Here is a 14786-nt window from a genome sequence, read left to right as displayed (position 1 = left end):
ACAGCGCCGCCGCGCGGAAGTCACACGTCCGGGGGCGGCGGTTTTTCACACCTCTGCATACAAGAGTTATACAGTGTTATACAATTTGTCTCTGTTCTCGTTTTTTTCTGCGTTGCGCTGCAATTCATCATGGAACACCAACTAGCCCGCACAATCACCTTAAGAGAGTTACGGCACCGTAGTTACGGCATGCTGGAGAAATAATTCATAAGGCCACGAGGAGCGTTACGGTAACATTCGAAACGGCACGAAACGGTTCGCTTTCAATACCTGCCCTTAAAGAAGTTCAATATTCAAGCGTCTTCTCAAATGTCTGAGCACCAAAGTCAAATCAGCTGCCCATCATCTGCTACGAAATCCTTTGATTGAGTCCAGTGACGGCTTACCACGCCTCCAGTGGCACCGGGACGAAGTAGACGTGCCGGCTGGACGAGTGTTTTTGACAGGATTTATGTATTATTTATGTCATTGCAACGTCGATGCCAATCCCGCTATTAAAAGCGGTAAGCAAGACAATTTAACGCTTTCTTAAATTTACTGTCCGACAGAAATTAAATGATCAGCGGAATATTTCTTTTGTTACATTTAGGTGTTTTTTCTGCTTCAACTTGTAACATCTAAGCTGCGCGTTATTTCTGGTTAACTTCCCAGCTGTTGTTCCGGTTGTTGACGTCACGGGCGACCATCTTTGTGGTGTTTTGACATAGCAGCCAGTTCGCTGCTTTTCATTGTGGTTCCTGTGAGGAACGGTGGTGACCCGGAGGTCTGCCGGCCTGTGCTTTTTTTCCTCGTGCCGCAGACCTTAGGCTCAGGAGCATGGCACAGCAGCCAACGAGTAGTGCACTACGTGCCCTGGGTCTAGAATTCAAGAGCCTCCAGGAAGAACCCGTTGAAGGCTTTCGCGTAAAACTGGTCAACGATGACAATCTCTTCGAATGGGAAGTGGCCATCTTCGGTCCGCCCGACACGCTCTACGAGGGTGGATATTTCAAGGTGAGCTTGACCGGTGCTTCAGCGGGCGTCAGCAGATCTTGCCTCAGCAGATGCACTCGCCGAGTAGGCCTACGCCACGCCGCATCACGCGTCTCTATTTTTGGGAAGCGCATCTTTTGCGAAAGCCCCGCTGGGCAGCCTTCCTTCTGTCAGCTGTGAGGGGCCCAGCGATCAGCGGTGCTGGGCTTACGTACTGGCAGCCGTAGCCGAGCACAATGCTTGCGCGCGGCGCATCGAAGCCTTTGTGTAATGGATGTGCGTTTGGTGCTGGTAATTGCGCGTCTCTGCGGGTCGGGATAACTGGTGGCGTCCTTGGTAGCTGTGCGGGGCGACTGAAGCAAGCGTTGTCTTCACACCTGCAGGCACACATGAAGTTCCCTCCAGACTACCCGTACTCGCCGCCAACGGTGCGATTCCTCACCAAAGTTTGGCACCCCAACGTCTACGAAGTAAGTCGGCCGAAGTTACACGTTTGCGCCTACATCGCTCTTGAAAGTTGCCTCGTTGACCTCGAAGTCTCAGTCGATGGAAGTGATGCTAACGAAAAAGAGATGAGTTTACGCTGAGAAAAATGAGTACTCAATCGTCTGCTGTGACGAACTATGGGGCCGAACGCATAACGTTTTTTTTTTCTTGTGGTTGCTGGCGTGCTAGTCCGTCCTCATCTGAATGACCTTTTCCGCGAATTTAAGAATGAGATTTAGGTCAGTGCAGACATTCAGGCAGTATGAAGTTTGTGCTCAGTCATTGCGCAAGCAAAAATTTTGTCACGCGCGCTTTTTGTGCTCGACGTCATACGAGAGCACGATTGCCATTTCGCTCTGCTGTCAAATATCTTTACAGGCTTACTATAAGCGCCGTTAATATCTTCGGCCTTAGCTTTAAATATCTATTTGAAGAACTGTATATGTGTGTGTGTGGGTGGGTGTGGGTGGGTGGGTGTGGGTGGGTGGGTGGGCGTTGGGAGAAGACAACCCAAGTCACCGCTATGAATAATTCAAACAGGTGCACAGATCAGTACAAAAGAAACATACAGTAAACAATAGAAACCGGGACAATACGACGAACACACTGTTAGAGCGGAGGAGGAGGGGCGGTGCTGCGAGGAGGGTTGTGCAATGCCAACGAGGAAAGAGCCACATATTTATTTCACTTGACGTTTCGATCGGAGAACTGATCGAAACATCATATGCTGCATATTCCCTTCATGAATTGTGATGTTTCGCTGTTGTGCTGAGAAAAATTCTACAAAGTGCTTCAGCAGTGCTTAATCTGATATTTAATTTTACTGTGCTTGCACCTGCAAACAAAAAAAAGTTTACTGTGTCTTTATTAAGCATTGTATTGTAGGCCACTTGTGTTTTCCTGTGATGGTTGTTGTATCAATGTCCATATGTCGTTTAACCTGTTCAGAACGGGGACCTGTGCATCTCAATACTTCATCCGCCCATCGATGACCCTCAGAGTGGGGAGCTGCCCTGCGAACGTTGGAATCCCACACAAAACGTCAGGCAAGTCTCAGCTAGCACTTTCTTGGGCCAGAGCTTTTACTTAGACATAATGTTGATGGTGGCAGCACTTCCATGCACATACACACAAAAAACCTCTCTGCATCTTACCTTGATGTAAAAACATTTCTGGTGATCTGGAAGAACTTTGACAACAGCTCCTGGGCACATTCTTGTGTTACTAAATCATTTGCGTTTATAGATCGCATGCACTTGTAACTTGTGTTGATGCCCAAAGATGAAGCAAACTCCATCAAAAACAGTATCCAGTCTCAAAAACAGACGCTTTACTGACTTGAATACGCGGAGCTCAAACAACCTCTTCATGGTCTCAGGTACTTCATATTTTGTAACCTTACTTGTTACAATGCATACATCTCCTGCGTGTGCATGGCCTGCCCTTATTTTCTGTGTAGTAAAGAAAAACATAGGAGTAATACAAAAGTAGCAGTCGGTAGAATACTATGCAGCACACTGCTTGTAATCGGTTGGAGTGCAGTTCCATGAAAGTGTATCATTTGTGAAGCTGAGTTTAACAGAGCTGTAGCATTGTTATCAACAAATAGCACATCCTTACCCAGGGTTCTCCCCACGGTGGACGGCAGTGGTTTTGCCACCCACCAGTCTGGCTGACTGCCCACGTCTATGACTACCTGCCCACCGCTGCCCACTTCTTTGGTGAAGACTTAGGGTTTCATGTTTGCTAATGCTACTCATAGAAATCTCTGCAACTGTATCACTGAATGCAGGAAAACGTTTAGGCAGGGCCACGTTATTACAGTGCTATTCTAACAGACTTGCTCTGCCCGCTGCACCTGGCTGCACTGCCTAAAGCAGCAGCGTCAAGCAAAGCCAAGTGTGAATATCGATGTGGTAGCAGTGGAGCCTTCTCACAAGCAGCGTCATTGTGTATGAAGAGGGGCCGCAGCACTGACTGTGAGTAGTGCGCAATGAGTGCACCGTGGGCGCAATTTCTGCCAAATAAAAGAACGGAAGAATTGCGTGAGCGGAACAGAGGGAAATGTGTCTACTCCGGAGTGGCTAGACTCTTTCTGGTGAGAAAATGCAAAGACCAGTGACACACCAATCAGTGTCCGAAACTGCGCAGGACTCTACTCAACTGGTTGGCCGATGCACGGCCAGGTCACCATTGCAGTGGTCTGAAGTGAAGCTCTGAAGAGGGAAATCAAAACTAAGCGGCTGCATAAGGAGGAGCGCAAATATCTTTCCAATGTGAGAGCTGGCAAGACGCAGGATATTGGCATGATTGCTCGCTCTGTCATCCATACAGCGGCACGGCCTCCAGTCGCTAGTGCATCCGAATTAACGAGTGTCCAATGCACATGGGCATTGGCTGGGACCATGTTGGCAGCCCGAATAATCCTGATTTCCCAATTAACAGGGGTCGAATTAATGAGGTTTCAGTGTCCTACGCCTACATGCCTGGCACATTTACGCTTTCAGAATGTTCCGCGTTGCCGGTGCACTGGAAAAGCTGTGTCCTGCTCTACCCAGGACATACTGGGAGAGTGGATTGTTTTTGGCAACTTCATACTTGAATCTGACCGTTTGCAAAAGCTGATAGCAGCAGACGTTTTGTTTTTTGTGGCAAACAACATGACCATGCATAGCAGTCTCATAATTAATTGTGCTCCCACTGCACACTGTAGACTGTGAGAGACTTCTCAGCTCTGAAACTTATCAAGACACATCTGAGAAATCGTCTGAAAGATGAGTCATTGGACTTCCTCATTCATATCGCGTGTGAAGGGCCTGACGTCAACCCCTACCTGTATGATACAGCAGGGTAAAAGTGGGCTAAGCTTAAGAAATAAAGTGTAACGAGTAGGTCCAGAATGCAGAAATAAACCAATAACTCCTTTTGCATTGTAGGTGTGATTGCACTCCCATCACTCAAAAATTTCTGTCTTTACCTTTAGAACAAGGCATTGACATGTTGCATGCTGCAATGCAGCCACAGCTTCTCCTTTCTCTTCTTTTTCCAGAGAAATCTCTTAGCTCAGGAGGCGAAATAATCTCATGCACTGAGTCCTGCTAAGGATATTAAGCTGTGGGCCATTTCTTTAAATGTCATTTTGTTGCAAGTGCTATATGCAATGTCAGCCATGTACTGTGCCCCACTTAATATGAGCCACTTTCTGAAGGAAGCATATATTACTCAGGAGAAACAGTGAAACATTAGGGGGTGTTGCAAACACGTTGAAAGCTTCTTTTCATGTGGTGCAAATTTTAGTTGAAAACTTTTCACATCTCTCCAATGGTTTGCAAGTTGAATCATTCAAATTGTGGTTCCACAAAATAAAATGACCTCTTGTGTGCTCTTGGTGGTTGCCAGCAGTGCTCCTTAAGCTTTGAGCCTACAACATACACTAGTTTGATTACATCCTTTGGGTCTGGTTATGTTGGATGCACCTGAAGCACAAAAACTGTAATTGTAAAGTAGCACTAGTTGTTGGATTCAGGGTTACCAGAGTTGGTGTTGACGATGTAGTCGAATTAATTTTTAATGCATTGTGTTTGTTTTTCACCCTCGCTCACCTTTGGTGCTTATTGAGACGGACATTTGGCTTCAGTTAGTCTGCAGTCATGCGTAGTTAGAGAGAAAAATGTAATGTGGAATGTTTAGTCTTTGTGAAAAGTTCCCACTATGACTGAGGCCAGAACAGCAACATTGTTAACAGTGGAGCTTGCCAGTACCAAGGCTGTGCCAGGTGAGGAGGCATGTTCCCTCGCCCTCGTGAGAACTCAATGTTGGCAAATTCCCAAGAGATATGCCACCTCGCCTGGCGTCCTTATGGGACCGGCAAGCATGACTGATAACAGCTTCACGGCTCGGCAGTGCTTCCGCTCTGGCACCAGTTCCCAAACTTTTGACAAAAGCTGTATGTTCAGGAGTGAAAGTAAATCCATAAAAGCATTGTGTTTCACTGAAACTGCCTTGTCGAAACAAATTCAGAATAAATTAATCCATTCTGGGCTAACCATGCTTTGAGGTTTTATTTTTAGATACACACCTCTTAATTTCATTCGCCTGCCTTATAAACATGTAATGATATTGTTACGTGACGGCAAGCCGAGGAAGGCAGGACTACATGACAGATGGCGATAATGTGATTTAATGGCTGCGGGCCTAGCACGAGCGCTCCAGCCCGCACCACTACCCGCTTCACCTTCTAGTCAGTCACATGACTCGGAGCCACGGAGTGATAGACTGGATTGTGCGAACTAGAATGGCAGTGACAATGAATGCTGGGCGTGGCAGATGGGATGAACAGAGAGGAGATGAAAGGCTTGTCAAGATGAAAGAGATGAGCAGATGATGAGTGGGTGAAGCCAGGCCCAACTGTTCCCATTTCGGGCCCCAAAATACCTCCTGTAAACAGGCAGTGAATAGCATAGGCGCGATTGTGTCTCCCTGCTGGACACCTTTCCTTATTGGAACTTTATTGCTGACTTTATGGAGAACTATGGTAGCTGTGCAGTCGTTATAAATATCATCCAATATGTTCACATAACACTCTTCTACACCCTGACTGCGCAATGCCTGCATGACTGCTGAGGTTTCTACTGAGTCGAATGCTGTCTCGCAATCAATGAACGCTATATATAGTGGCTGGTTATATCACCTGATTGATAGCGTGAATATGGTCTATTGTCGAGTATCCTTTATGAAAGTGAAACATAATAGATTCAGAATAGGACTTTTGGAAATTTTTCACAGTATTAATGTGCCCAGTGTCACTTCTGCTTGGTGCTGATCTAGAGCCAGAATTTTGGTATATGGTTTTCCTGAAGCTGCTCATGGGCTTCGAAGGATGCTGTGGTGGAGATCTTCAGAAGACCACGTGCGGTCGTGCACCAACATCACACAACATGCCACCGAATCATGGCTACTGCAGCCATGATTCGATTGAGGTTTGAAAATGATACTGCAAAAGATAATAAAATGTCTTGCACAGGCACATGAAGGGCTTAAGAGAACTAGGCTAGTTAGCAAGTTGCTAAATCATAAATTTCTTGACTGGAACACAGTTGTCTTGTGTATGTTCCAGGACCATCTTACTCAGCGTCATCTCTCTGTTGAACGAGCCCAACACTTTCTCTCCAGCCAATGTGGATGCTTCCGTTATGTACCGCCGCTGGAAAGACTCTAAGGGTGCTGACAAGGAGTACGAGAACATCATACGGTGAGTCTGTTGCTTCGAACCGAGCGTTTATCTGCTGGTCATGTCGAATGTTTTGAGGAACTGACATTTTGACTGTGCAGTGGTGGCCAAAATTTTGTTCTGGTAATTGTGGCCAAAATTTCAGTTATTTATACCTCATTAAGTTGCAGCCTAGTGAGGACAAACCTAGGCAAAAAATGCAGTTTGCATCTGTCTAGAGGCCTTTGTTGCCACATCTTGGCTGGGACAGTTTAGACAGTGACACTCCAACTATGTGGCAGTTTTATGCTTCAGAGCCTTGTATTGTAGTATCATACAGCACCTTTCCTTGCCGGGTTCTTTATTGATGTGGCACGACAGTGGCGCATTTATTTTGGAGCGGGGAATCCATTTAGGCTCTCCCCTTTCTTTTTCCTCTATCAGCTCTGGTAGTGAATGGTTTGCACTTGGGGCACTGCAGGTCTGTTTAAAATATGAGCATATGGGTGATATGATTGGAGGCCCTTTTTTTAAAAAAGCAATGTCATTGCGAATGGTATTTTGCTTGTGTGCGAATCTGACAATGACAGTTCCGGGAAGTCTTACCAATCATTGTTTGGTTTTATATTTCCACAGCAGGTGTAAAGAGTTAAATTTATAATCAAAGACAGGTAACGTTCAAGAATTACCGCTCGATGGCATGGAATGTAGGCAGCTGGTACGTAGGAGGACAAATTCAAGTTGACCTGTATCACATTATATTTACTGCTTTCTAATGATGCTATTTTTCATTGAGAACGAAGCTTTTGTATGGTAGAAAAGACCGAAACAATGAACTACAGATGTTGCCACCACTGGCCGGTTTTGCAAACAGACTGTAGTGCGTCAGACTAGGCTACACTGCCATTCACTCCAAAACTGAGTCCTTTTTGGTCTTGTTGTCATGAGCTTGAATCAAATGGTGAGAAATTCAATTTTCTTGGCAGTACCAAGTGCATCTTTTGCTGCCTGACAACAGAGCCATGGAATGGATTTTTACTAAGAACAAAAATTGTGTGCAGTTGCCCTCAGTGTCTTTTTAGGTACGTTCATGTCAAAGCAGCAGTAGTAATTTGAGGATCTAAGATGTTGTCAGGACTCTGTTGCACCAAATGCAGAAGTAAAAAAAAAAGGGGTTTCTCTTCTTCGAAAAGCTGGACATTCTGGACATTCCTCCAGAAAGTGAGATCAATTTAGGAGTTGCAGTGGAAGAGGGTGGCTCACAAGATACAGTCAACCACTGATTTTTCACTCTCTCTAGGGACTGTGAAAACGTCCGAAAAGTTGGGCTGTCCCAAACATTAAATTTCACTGTAAAAATAACTTTACATCTACTTATAATTGCCAGTATGATTAGGGGTCAGCTGTGTTGCGCACATTCTGATGCTTCACATGACTGAATCTCGCTGTGTATTGTGTACACAGATGACCAGTGGTGACAGCTTTCATGTGCTCGGCGTTTGATGGCTGTACTGCCATCGGCACATCGCTGATAAACATTCTGGCTGAGGCGAAGTCCAGATGTGAAAGCGAACACGCATCTGCAGTGTATAGGGCATGAAACAAAAAGGTGAAGACAGTGATGGATATAAGAAAGAGTCGACCAACAGCTGAGGCAAGCACTTCGTTAGCACTGGCCTTGATAATTAGGCCTAGCAACTAAGCCGAAAACCACTCTCGAAACTGGCGGTATATACATATTGTAGGCACTCTACTGTGACTTGAGTATAATGAAAGGCGTTTTGCTTGTCATCAAAATGCAAGTTTTGACGATGTTGTGGTAGAAACAATTGAGGCTGCAATACATTTTGTCACAGGTACGAGCTCCGCACTTTGAAAAACACTGCCAGGTTCTTCCTCTCGCCAGCTCCATGAAGTCGTACACCTGCCACACACTTCGTTGCTGGACCTTCACGTATTCAGAACGAAAAAACTCTGCACAGATCAGTTCCATGAACTCTGATCACTACTAAAGTTTTAGCAGCAGACGATGTCAGAGAATGGTACCAGAGTGTAACCACGCATGCACGATGTGCGGACCCACAGAGAGCATCAGCCCTGCTGTTCACAAGTTCCCTTTTAGCTTGAATTCCACTTTATTCAATCATGTTTACGATTCCCCTTGAAATCTGGATTAATGAGGTTCTACTATAGACCTTTGCTTCAGGCAAGGGGATTGTCGAAATGCCTCCTCTCTGGACTGTGTCGCAAACCAATTTCACTGCGGCTTCCACCGTGCTAGCGTCAGGTGCAGACGACAGTCCAAATAGCATTGTGGTAATGCCCAGGACGCGCTTTTTGAGAAAGTCTATGCACATTATATGGCGGCTTGGCTAGCTGCAATTAGTGCGAATGGAGTCCAAAAAATCGAACAGTTATGTGCAGTGGGTCTGAAATTTCAGGCGCTCTTATACATTGGTGCTATGGGGCATGTTGCAGTGCCACAGAAAAATCCGAATAATTAAGCATGTCCGATAAATCAGGGGTCCGAATTTTCAGTCATCGTCTGTAGTAAAGTGGGCAAGGTAGTGAAGACTCGTCAGTCACTTTAGCACTGTAAACTTAAACTGCATCGGGTATCTCATCATCAGTGTTTGCGAGCAAAGTTCTATAGCCAGTACGAGAATCCATGAGGCTTGTGTATTTAGTCCATGTTATCGCCATTTTGTAGACTGACACGTTTTAGTTATTTAATTGAACATTCAAGACTGGTAGACTGATCAGCACTTAGTCACTGTCATGTTGCCATAAGCAGTCTGTTCATTCTTTTTGTTATTGGCCTAAGTTACACACATGTCAAGCACCGTTGCAGGCAAAATTGTTATTAAAACTAATAGGTAGTTTCTTTTGTTACCTTCCCATTAAAAATGTTTCATTTAATGCTGCAGTTATACCCCACAGTCCTGAAATCTCGTGGTTTAAGTGCTAGTGCAGCCCCCACATCATACAGCAAAAGCCTTATAGGGTTACAGTTAGTACATGATGCATATAATACTGGCATCAGTGGCGAAAGAGCTTCGTCTACCTGCACTTGAACATCATGAGCAAAGGAATCTGAACAACTTAATTTACAATACACTTTTGCGATCACATCAGTAGCAGATAGAAGCATGCAGAGAGATAACCTCATTGTTAAATATCCGTTTCATTGTCACAACCAAAGAAACAAAGCAGTGCGTTGCATATCAGATGAGGCATGAGCCACTGATAACTCACTGCGTAATCTACTATGCTGTTGCGCACCGCTGCACTTTTTCTTCTTCTGGTGGTGTGGTGCTGATGTGCTTTCCTGCCATGGTGCTTTACTTCCTGCTTGTCTCTCATTGTGCTGTTTCTTCACCACACTGTTTTCATGCATGCTGGTCTGTTTTGTGCTGTTTGATTGGGACCACATCAGAGAAATTGATTTGTCAAGATACTACTCCATTTGTGGTTTTCCAGAAACTTAAATAGAAGCTATCCTTAAATGCTGTTTCCAGTCTAAACTCTTCCCTATTAAATTAAAATTTTACTGCAAGTTTCAGAGTACAACTGGACGTAAAGATCCTTCTCTCAAGCTACGTCATTCACGGCACTCCATGTCGAAATGCTTGTGTGTGCTCTTGCTTACTTATGTCGAACTTTTCATCACATGGCAGTAACTGCTGTACTGCCATGAAACACAAAAAAGAATGCTCCTGCTGTCTGTTTGCCGCTCCATTTTCTGCTGACCAGTTCAGCCTTTCTGGTGGGGATAGATGGGTTTGATGGGCACGCCCAAACCATGTGGAAGGTGTCAGCCACCTCACCACAGAACTGGCATGCGCCATCAAAGGATGTGTCGATGCTTAAGCACCGCCGGGCACAGTACAGTGTTGGAGAGAATTTTGATGAGGAGCCGCTCGTCAGCGCGATCCAGTCCATTCCAAGGGGCAGGTAGCGCCGCTGCTCTTCCTTGTTGTTATTGGTGATGTGTTTGAATGTAAGGGCCAGATTGTCTGATCGACCCATCCGCAGAAGATTCGCCTGACCAAGAGAATGTGCCCACTTTCGACATCAACCTAGGCCTGCCCCGGAACAGTTCAGCCTTTAGTCAGAAGCATAATACACAACATCACACATCACAAAGTCGCATGATAAGACTCGGCTGGGTGCCGAGTCAGTCGGAATAGAGGGAAATGAGAGAGCAGACACATGTGCTTCAAGTGCGTGCAGTGGTGAAGTCAAGAAAGTCAACATGCCCCATAGAGACTGCATGAAATTAATACACACTAAGTAGAAAGATAAATGGAGTGTGGCTTGGGAAAGCGAAGTAAACAACAAAGTACACTTTGTTAAGCCCACCTTGGGAGAATGGAAATCATGCAGGCATCGGGAATGTTTCATAGAAGTATTCTTATGACGGCTTCACATTGGGCACAGTCACCTGACATAAATTTTCTGTTCACAAAACACGACAAACCCCTATGTGGAAAATGGGGAGATGAACTCGCAGTAAACCATATTTTATTCTCATGCTCAAAACATGAAAAACTAAGAGAAAAATACTTCACTCAATTTTGTAAACAATGCATCCCTTATCACCCAGCGCTGCGCTTAAGTGATAATGCAATTGTTGACATGTCCGTTTTTAGCAGGTTTTCTTCAAAAATTGTGAATTCCTACCCAGCGCTTTGCTTGATTTTATAATACACCTCAGCCACTTTCTCACTCCTGAGGAGGAGACTGAGGTCTTTATTTAATTGGTTGGGAGCCTCGAGATCCTTGCCCACCCAAGGATGGCCATTGAGGTCACCTGACCTTTTTTAAAGCTTTTATTAGTAGCCATCTCTAAAATTACTATCCTTTGTCATCACTAGGTAGTACAAACTGATGTTTTAAGCTCTCTACACCACCGCTGATTTTTTCATATTTCTATGAAATTCTTCAGAAAACTTTTCCTATACCTTGAGCTTGGCGCATGATGGCCTTGGTTGCCTATGTGCTATAGAACCCAACACAACATGCACATTGTGGTCTGTCTTGGCTAAATTTTTCCTTTTCATCTATTGTCAAGGAGGCTCCAGGTACAGGCATGCGATGCGCTATTACTTTGTTAAATCAAAAGTGCGGTATAAAATTACTTCATTATATCGCAGAAACATGGCTTTCATTGGGGCCGATATTTGGATACGAAAAAAATGTGTTGCCATATCCAAAAATTCTGGACAAAATCATTTTTCAGCGGGAAACAGTTTATAAATGCAGTTTTTTCATATAATGTAAGATTTCACTATAACAATCAATGTATCTGCAGATCACATGATAGCAGTCTTAACTGTTCGATGTGATTGATGGAAACACTTCAAAACAAAGATTTTGGTACATATCAGAAGAATGGACCATTACCTTCAGTATTGTCATTACAGTATCTTACAATCTTCCAATTTTCAAAATTTTTGTCCGAGAATATCGGACATGTTTGCAAATTTCACTTAACTGAAGTGGGTTATATTGAGGTTCGACCGTAGCTCAAACTGCTACCTTTCATCTGTCTGAGAGCTGTTTCTGCCTGCTTCACACCCTGCTTGGGTTGCAAATGCAGCAGCCACTCTTTGCGAAACATTTTGTTGATTTTTTTTTAGTATTCAAATCTCTTGTCGGTCTAAGCCTCATTAATGTATTGTCGTTGCTCCACTTGGGAACGTTTTTGCTCAAGAATCTGTTCCTCCAGCAGCACGTCTGTTAGCATCCGGCCAATTCTGCTCATGGCTACTTGGCAGGCATGAAATGATTGTGACATGATGACTTCACTCTGTGTTGCCTTGAAGCATGCCTCTGATTGATTGATCGATGACTCGATGCCACTCTGCCAGCACCTTCCACTGACTGCCTTTGATTGCTCTCTTTCAATCATCATTTTCACTTGTGCCTTCTGACATCCATCATCTTGCACAGTTCTTTCTCCTGCCACATTGTGCAGTCACAGGCTGGCATGGTGTGGCAGGGGCATTTTAGTGGAGACAAAATGCTAGAGGCCTGTGTACTGTGCGACCTCATTGCACATTAAAGCACTCCAGGTGGTCGAAATTTCCAGAGCCCTTCACTGCAGCGTCCCTTATAACCTGAGTCGCTTTGGGACATTAAACCCCATAAAACCGAAATAAAGCAAGCCCACTTGGGTATCTGAAGGTTTTTAAACGCTATCTCATTTAGAAATTGTGGACTGTTTCAGTAAGCATCCACACCTCCTCTAAAGGAAGTTTGGTTTCTCTGAGCAGGCATGGTGCAGGGCAGGGCTAATTGTCTCGGAGAGGCCTTTGACCTTCCGTGGGCAGAGTTGGACCGACGATGGTGGTGAAGGCACTTTTCCTGCCACGCTGAGGGTATACAGAGGCATGGTGCTTGTGAAAGTAAGCTGACTGACGTAATGAGTGACATTTGCAGCCCTATGCATTTTGTTAAAAAGGCATCTGCATTTCAATAGCCTGACATGCTGAGGTGCTCTTAGCATTGCAAAGCTTTGTATTGGTGAGTCTGGACAGCAGCACACTGCTGGATTCTGAATTACTGGGTCAACTAAGGACTGCACGAGGTTTTGCGCCTATAATATTTCAATATCACATCGTTCCAGGCGTGCATTATGATTGTCTAGTGTCACACTTAATTCCATCTGGATGTAGAAGCAGCCTCTTCAGAAGGTGGGAACTGCTTTTAGTGCAGGCCACAACTCAGGTTCAGAAATAGATAGCCTTTCTTTAGTGCATCATTTGTCACTAAGGCAAGACCACTTTTCTTTATTCGTTTGATTTGCTACTTTGAATCTTCCTTTCATTTTTTTCTGCATATCTAGCACATTCTCCTTGCATTTGCCATTTCTGTCTAGGCTGCAGTATTCCCATCCTATGTTTGCCCATACACTGCTGTCCTCCAAAAAGGCTCTTGTGTGCTTATAGCATGTGGTTTTCAGCTGTGCAGGTGGCATGCTCACTGTGTGTGGAGATTTCTAATGTCCGTGCTGTCCCCTCCCTCCAAAAACTCCCCCCCGCTTGTTGCCCCATTATTTCTGCTGGTTGTTCACCCACAGGAAGCAAGTGTCAGCCACCCGGCTCGAAGCTGACCGTGACAATGTGACTGTGCCAACAACCATCGACGAGTACTGTGTCAAGCACAGGCAGAAAGTGGCTGATGACTCAGCAACGTCAGCTGAAGCAGACATGACCGACTTTTACGATGACGACTACGACGATGACCTGGAGGATGACGATGAAGATGAAGAGGTGGATGAAGAAGAAGATGCTGGACGTGGTGATGGTGTGCAGGTGGGGCGCCGCAGCACAGGACCACCCCATTACAAAGACGACGACGATTCAGGCAACGGTGAGTCCTGATTGCCTGCCCCCGAGCGACGACAACAACAACGACCTGAAGGCGCCGCTGTTGCCGCCGGCACTGACTTCACGGGGTGTCCAACTGCCTCGGCAGCCAGTGCAGCCACCGGGGGATTGTGTTTCCGTTCAGGGATGGACGTTTCGTTTCTCGGGACTTGGGTCGTGCTCACCGTGGGCATTGTCTTCTCGTCCCCCAAAAGCGTGGGCAGCGGTCAGTCATTGCTCTGTCAGTCTTCTGTGTTGTCTGCTTTTAATTTCAGTTCTTCAATACTTGTGGTACACAGTGTTTGCTGCAAGGGCTGTGGTGTCATCACTTTGACCTTCGGTGGTCAGTCTGGCCAGCCCAACCCATGATGCTGTTGACTGCTGCGGGCCACAACGTCCATTGATGATCATGTGTCGGCAAGACTGCAGTTTTTTCAAACCATTCTCTTTTAGTCTTTTACTTTTTTTCCCCTTTGCGTCAGTTCTGAGCAACTATTTATAGACGACGTGATGGCACGCCTGTGTGTGCAAGTCCTGGCTAGAGTGTTCTGGTTACTTTTTCTACGTCAGTTTTGTTTCTGAATGGAACCTTCTCTGAATGTTTTCGGACATTTTTTTTTTGCGCACATAACATTGTTGCACAGTGCGCGTGATGCAAGAAGCGTTAAGACACGCTAGCTGGCTGCAAGTTTCATGAGGACACGGATGAAGGCAGTGACTTAAGGAATAAACTGGTGAAAGACGTG

The 14786-nt window shown here is 45.3% G+C and overlaps 1 protein-coding gene across 1 annotated transcript; it reads left to right on the top strand.

The window, feature by feature from the left end:
- Positions 1–657: 657 nt before the first annotated feature.
- LOC149341895 (ubiquitin-conjugating enzyme E2 R2) lies at positions 658–14786 on the top strand. Its single transcript, XM_089544176.1, has 5 exons — positions 658–993; positions 1356–1442; positions 2407–2504; positions 6575–6709; positions 13752–14786. Exons 1-5 carry the CDS (start codon positions 817–819, stop codon positions 14053–14055), a joined length of 801 nt encoding a protein of 266 aa, XP_089400302.1. The 5' UTR covers positions 658–816; the 3' UTR covers positions 14056–14786.

Source organism: Amblyomma mixtum, chromosome 5 (assembly GCF_055824585.1).
Source record: "Amblyomma mixtum isolate Tamu chromosome 5, ASM5582458v1, whole genome shotgun sequence".
Classification (NCBI taxonomy): domain Eukaryota; kingdom Metazoa; phylum Arthropoda; class Arachnida; order Ixodida; family Ixodidae; genus Amblyomma; species Amblyomma mixtum.
The sequence above is the reverse complement of the archived record's forward strand: the minus strand, read 5'-3'. Positions and strand labels throughout refer to the sequence as shown.